This window comes from Phragmites australis, chromosome 1, assembly GCF_958298935.1.
Source record: "Phragmites australis chromosome 1, lpPhrAust1.1, whole genome shotgun sequence".
Lineage (NCBI taxonomy): Eukaryota > Viridiplantae > Streptophyta > Magnoliopsida > Poales > Poaceae > Phragmites > Phragmites australis.
In genome coordinates, this window is record NC_084921.1 from 42299727 (window position 1) to 42306618 (window position 6892).

General features: G+C 41.2%; 1 protein-coding gene across 1 annotated transcript; it reads right to left on the reverse strand.

Annotated features, from left to right (window-relative positions):
- Positions 1–551: 551 nt before the first annotated feature.
- LOC133920010 (ATP-dependent 6-phosphofructokinase 6-like) lies at positions 552–6115 on the reverse strand. The gene is made up of 14 exons (XM_062364626.1): positions 5644–6115; positions 4907–4953; positions 4762–4801; positions 4611–4673; positions 4396–4533; positions 3778–3936; positions 3642–3695; positions 3343–3411; positions 3089–3218; positions 2920–2960; positions 2500–2724; positions 1752–1797; positions 1503–1654; positions 552–936 (listed from the first exon to the last, which is right to left on the reverse strand). Exons 1-14 carry the CDS (start codon positions 5944–5946, stop codon positions 736–738), a joined length of 1668 nt encoding a protein of 555 aa, XP_062220610.1. The 5' UTR covers positions 5947–6115; the 3' UTR covers positions 552–735.
- Positions 6116–6892: the final 777 nt, after the last annotated feature.

The following is a 6892-nucleotide window of genomic DNA, read 5'->3' on the forward strand; positions in this document are numbered from 1 at the left end:
CGCGTTGTCGACGTCCGGTGCTGCAGATGGCGGTGGCACAGGAGTCACGGTCACCGGCTACTGCAGTGGTGTTGACGCCGTAGGGTGCTCTTCGACGCCGTTGGAGGCTTCTCCCATCCTAAAACGTAGGGGTATCAGGGAGAAATCGAGCATGGGGGAGCTTGATCACTTGGACGAGCAAAGAAAGACAAATGCCGAACAACAGGGACGCGCGATGCCTTCCCTTTTCAGCCTTTCAGCCGCCTGCTACGCAACATTAAGAAAGAGGACCATGGACGGTGCACGGCTGATTCGGTGGGACACGGGCGAAATATTGAGCAGCTAAAAGACAACATTCCAGGAAATTCTAGCAGAAGAGCTGCCGCCCCATATAAGAAGGCTCACAGTTGATTATTTGGTTTGGCCACTTCCCTGCTTCAGACGAACCGCAGCGGCAGCGAATGGACGTCCGGCAGTCCGGCACATATGATGAACACACTGGCAATTTATTTGATCATGCATCCAGCAGGTAACTTGCAAATTTCAGAGCCCTACATGTTTTCTGACGCAAATACCACAAACATGGAGCTTTCATTACGTGAACTATCGAGATAGTGTTCGAGCCTTCGCTCCGACAAATCGGAGTAATGCAAATGGAAGCAATACTGGTTGAATTTGCAGTTTTGGACCATGACGGCATGACCTCAGCCAAATAGCAGTAGCTACTGTACACAACGAAGGGCCGTCAAAAACATACTATTTCTCACCATTTGCCAACACTGATGCAGATTGCTTCTTCGTATCCTCTCCGTTCTCCCTGTTGTTGGCCGCCTTATCGGCTTCTCTGGCCGCATTGATGTCCTTCTGACTCAGGAAGCTCGGCTGGTTGGTTGAAGACAGCAGCCTTGCCCATATCCTGTCAGTTATCCTCACCTTGTTCCGCGTTGATGTTACCCTCTGTTGTCAGAATAAATTTTGGAGTCAGGGTAATTGCAAAGGTAACATTAAGCGAGACAAGAGAAGAATTTTATGGATATCCCGTATGGAAATCCTAATCGTGATTTAATTTTCTTTCCTTCCAGATGGCACATCCTAACTCTTGTGGAAGCGAAGACACAGAAGAAATTTTAGTTGAGCTTTGATGTCTACCAAGGTGCTTGCGAAGTTTCAAAGAAAGTGCAGAGTAATGTGATTGCTAATTGTGAGCGTAGAGTCCTGACGAGTTATGCGTTCCTTTTATGAAACACAAAGGCTAGTTAGCATTAAATGAATTGAATTCACTTCTTTTTGGGTATGCAGTGCGCATGGTTGTGTCAAAATGTAAGCGCAAAGTTTGGGTATCTTAGCATGATCCACGATGAAAGCTACCACTGCCACAAAGAAAGTGGAAACGAAATTCATTGACCCATAGGAAATGTTGGTGGCCCTGAACCAATACGCCCATTTCCTATCACTTGCATTCAACTAGCAGAAAGGGCCATACTATCCTGTTAACAAAAGGATATACTGAAAGTAATACTCACATGAAATGGTATATACGCATGTCTGCCGTTGACCATTCCGACCGTAAAGCTATATCCTGCCATTGCACCATGAATGGCACTGTGTGCGAGCAGTGTGCAATAGACATTGTCTGATGCATTGCTTGGAATAGCACGGATCATGTAAGTCGGATCTGCATTAGAAATGACAAACTGCTCTTGTCAAATTCCTTGACACACTATACAGTACAAACTAACACTGCATTGAAGAAGTAAACATTAGACAGTTACCTATGTATTTAATAGTCATCTCCATCTTCTTGCTCTTGCAATAATCCTATAAGGCAATAATATAACATTAAATAATTGCTCAAAGAAACCTTGGAGCAACACCAAGTAAACACTAACCAGTAAGACATACCGAAAGGAAGAACAAGAGAGATGAAGGTACCCCTGATATACTAACACCATATAGCATACATGGCTCCACCCTTATAATCTTTACAGATAGTTACACGCATGATGCATCTAGAGTATTAAAGTAGAAATTCATATTTCATATCCAAAGCATGAAACCTTCAATAATTTAACTATGACCTGCAGCTAAAGTTTTGAACATGATAAATAAGTTTTAGAACAAGGTTTGTGAACCCACATAAACATTTATGCTGATGCATGCTGGTAGTTATAACCTATAAGTAATTATGCTATGAACCTCCACCTACACTGTATATGTTACTTAACTGGTGAGCATAAGAAAAGCACAGGTTTTACAAAACAAGCGGATATGACACAAGTTCACACAAAAATGTTCATGTTCACACAACTATCCACGGTTTCATTTTGCCTTGCCTATGGTAGACTTGTTTCAAACCCAACCGAACATGTCACAACCATGTGGACATTCTTGTAGTTTTAGTGGAAACTAGAAAGATGTGCACATAGTGCCTATCGAAGTGGCATTTCAAGCGATGGTAATTACAGAAGGTGAAATTAAAATGGATTGTAGTCTGATGGAAAAATACTAATAGAAATGTACCTTAATCTTGTGAGTCAACCAGAGACCAACATCAAGAAGCAGCTTATTTCCAGATGCATCTTGCTGATCCGCAGCAGGTATGCTTTGAGCAATAAGATCCTGTCCTGCTCCCTCAGCCATAACAATAACCATGTGGTTGTTCTCCTTCAACCTCCTATCTATATACTCGAATAGTCCACCCTCCCCTTCCAAATAAAACGGTGACTCAGGAATCAAGCAGCAGTCCTACATAACATGGAGATGATAATTAGTTCCATCTACCAAGAAGATAAGTGACATATCAAAACATTAAGTGATCACATGTTACACAGTGACAGAATTCAAAACAGGCAACAGAGACAAATATGCAAAACAGGACACTTGAAGAAACTACAGAATAGATTGGAATAGTTGAGGTATGCATAGAAGCCATTAACTCACCACATCTCTGCTTGCAAGAGTAGCATACATTGCAATAAACCCTGCATCAGCGACGAACTATCACGGTAAGGACAGCATAATGAAATAGCTAATACGAAAACAGTTCAGGAATTCATTATGCTTTGACGCAAGGGTTAAAAGTCTTCAGTTCGTAGGCAGGAAAACTAACCACTATAGCGACCCATAAGTTTCACTAACCCTATCCCATTCTCAGCACTTGAAGCTTCCACATGAGCCGCATTAATGGCACGCTGGGCCTCTTCTACAGCAGTATCAAAACCAAATGACTTGTCTATAACCTAATAAATGTATACAAACAATCAGTACTGATTCAGGCCTCTGCACATACAGTCTTTCAAATCAACAGGTGTGCAGCAAAATCTTCATTGCAAGCAAAAAATAAAACAAGTGGCCAAAATTTACCGCTATATCATTATCGATTGTCTTGGGAATACCAGCAACAGCTACTTTTAGACCACGTCTACGAATTTCCTGTCAGTAATTTTTAAAATAGGGCTCAATCAGAATTTAAACTTTTGGATCAGAAGTCTCTACAATATTTCTCCACAAAAAAAAAAATCTAATGATGCATATACATGTATCTAAACCAAATTCAACACTACCACATGAGTCCTGTCAGCAGTCTATGCACAAATGAAGCGGTTTGACAATATCTGAACTTCTGAACCAAATGTGGCAAATATACTCATGACAGCGATTACCTTGAATATCTCGTATGCTCCCTTCTGAGTTCCATCTCCTCCAATGATGTAAACCTAGGTGATGTACGCAAGAATATCTACTCAACCTCCAAAATAAGAAGGAGTATACCAAAAATACTAATCAGCGAGCATGTACTTGATTAATTCCACGATCTTGAATGTTGTCAACAATCTTTTTGGTATCATGACCACCACGTGATGTTCCAAGAACTGTACCACCTCGTTTGTGGATATCATTGACACTCTTTGGTGTCATGGGAAGATAATTGCTCGAATAGAAGCCCTTGTATCCATTCTGGAAAAATGCTTACAACATGTTAGGTGATAACAAAAATGTTTCATGCATAACAAGTACATATCAAAATTTGATCTCACTGATGGGTTAATCACAATGCGTAAGCTGGCACAAAGTTCATAACAGTTGTTAATGTGTAATCACACAAATTATGGACCCACGTCAGACAATAATATTTGAAGATTCCAGAACTTGCAACTACTTCAATATAATGCAAATCAGAACTTGCAAGCGAGTTTGAATTTGTTTGCCAAAATGACAAATGTTTTTTTCCTTATAATCTGGTATGAAATGTGTAGCAAAATTCATATTGATTTCTGGCAAGAGTTTAATAGGCCAACGATCAAGACTCGGTCGCTTTTTTTTCTATGAATGAATCAGTTAAAAACTGTGTGGAAGGAAGAATGGCGTTCTAGATCATCCATTCTGGGATTTAAGTAAATCTAGAACGACACAAACCTGTATTCCGAAGACATCGCTGACATTGTACATGTGGGACAAGCCACACACCAACTCTCTGATGACAGTATTGAGCCCAGGGCAAAGGCCTCCACAGGTTACAATGCACGCTTTTACTTCTTCCGAATCGAAATACACCTGATAAGGTTTGAAAATACATGTCAGCCTATATGTAAATAATGCATTGCGCGCAAATGGTACAGGTGGCATCATACCCTCTGACGTGGTCCAGCACGACGGAAGTGGACTCCTCGTGGACTGTTCTTTTGAACAACCACCTATGGCAGCACAAAAAACATGTCATTTCACCAATCAATAATGAAACAACATCAACATATGGAAGCATCAATTATGCTATTCTTTTACCTTTTCAGGTACTGTATCATCTGCGTTGACAAAATATTGCCTGGTGAATATATGAACAAAACATTCAGTTTAACAGATTGCACAATGAGCATGATTAGAGGTTGTTCAAAAGAGATAGCAAAGTCAAATTGAAAGAAATCCTCACTTGACGGTTGAATACGCTGGATGATCTTGTAAAGGATTAGGAAAAGTCTGCCACAAAGATCGAACAGGGAAATCATTAGCTTAATCCTCGTGATGTCACATTGAAAACGACTTCATTTTAGATAAAATAGAAAGCAAAAAATAGAGAAATAAATTGCTGCACATCCCATTTCTTGTGAATGCACACCTAGATGGTTTAGAACAACAGGTAGTATTCCTAAAAAAAAGGAGAAAAAGTTGCCAATTAATACAAGTAATTTCGTTCTGTTAAGAAAAAAACGAGTTACTCCTAAAGTAAGGCTATGCTCCATTTACCAAATCTAACCTCTCTTCAGAAGCATAGAAACAACAAATCTGACAAAAAGTCACCTACGAACATAGACGCAAGGAAACAAGAGATCCACACGACAGCCTCAATTTCGTCAGGAATCGCCAAATAATATTACTTTTCTCTTGGATCAGATCCGGCTAATGAGCTGACTAAACACCGGCCGAGTCGCCAATGCGCAATTTCATACATATGTCCAAAAGTGCAGCTCCCGCCTCGAATAATCCCCAAATACCACGCAATAAAACCACCGCGTAACTACCTAAAAATCCGCATAACTACTATAATAAATGGTATTATTCTAGAGAAATGTAATAAACAGTACCGCAATTCATAGCATTTTTCACCCCCGAGCACCGAATCCGGCAACGAAGCAACCACAAGAGCAAGGGAGGGGCGGCGGTGCTCACCGGTAAGTCGGGGAGGTAGTCGGTGAGGTGCTGGACGTCGTCGAGCACGTATCCGTAGCCGCCATCCTCGAGCTTCACGAAGGCGGCGTCGTCGTCGTGGAGGCCCATGGCCGACGCGTTGCGGAGCACGCGGAGGTTGGGGTACGAGTCGCGGGAGATCCGCACGCACGTCGCCGAGAACGGCAGCGCCGCCTTCCCGGGCCCCTCCTGGTACAGGCGCTGCGCCGGCGAGTCGTGGTCCGCCTCCACCGCCACGCCCAGCCCCGCCTCCTCCTTTGGCAGAATGATGTGGGACGACGCCATTAGAAAACTCTCCCAACTCCCCAGAACCTTCTCGAGCGAGCTCCTCTCCGCTATTTGTGTGGGTGTGGCCGTGTGGGTCTCACGCGGGCGTTAAAAAATGGTTCCCTCTTACGGAAGCCGACGAAGGAGAAGCGCGGGGGGTTTAAATAGTCGGCGAGGGGCGAAGCGAAGCGTGGAGAAGGGGAAAGAGGTGGGAGAAGGGTCCGGATTCCGGAGCTTTATATCCATTCTAGTTTAATTGGGGTTGGTCGGTTGAGTTTTATTTTTTTAAAAAAATAGAGCTAGATATTTTTAGTTTTAGAAATATGTGAAATTAAAAGTTACGAATACATTAGAGGTAATCAGACGAGTTATGTGTTTTTATTTTAGACTAAAAATAATAACTTAAATTATATTATTATATAGATCATGTTTAGCATAGCTTATTGCTGTCTTGTTAGAAGCTATAAGTTGAAACAAACACGTTGATTTATTACTGTTTTTTAAAAAATTGAAAATTGATTTCTGATAAAAATGAATAAAAAGCTAGTAAGCTAATTGGGAGTGATTTTTTTGAAAAATTGATGTGCTCAGAACTTAAAAATTTCTCGTAAAAACTAACAACTTTTGGTATAAGCTATAAGCAGTTTTCAACAAAATCTCATAAATTTTAACTGTGTCAAACAAGACTATAGTCTACAACCTCAAAATATGACATAGAGTTATAAGTAGGAACTCTATCGGAGTCTTAATTACCTAATAAATGTTAGTTAATTAAACTAAATTAGAGTGAATCTATAGATACCTATATATCGCTCTACTCTCATTCCTAGCTTAGAGGGAATGGTGGTTTCCGGTTTTGGGTTTTCTACTGTCATTTATGGGAGGGCGGGTGATGGTGTAGCTGATGATGGAATGAAATGGTTTATAATTTGTGAATGTGATGATTATTTGTGCTGGTTGACTG

Coding starts and splice junctions, on each gene's coding strand:
- LOC133920010 (XM_062364626.1), bottom strand. CDS start 5,946: ATGGCGTCGTCCCACATCATTCTGCCAAAGGAGGAGGCGGGGCTGGGC. Junction 4,954..5,643: donor ACTACCTCCCCGACTTACCG/GTGAGCACCGCC, acceptor TCTTTGTGGCAG/ACTTTTCCTAATCCTTTACA. Junction 937..1,502: donor ATGCGTATATACCATTTCAT/GTGAGTATTACT, acceptor TTCTGACAACAG/AGGGTAACATCAACGCGGAA.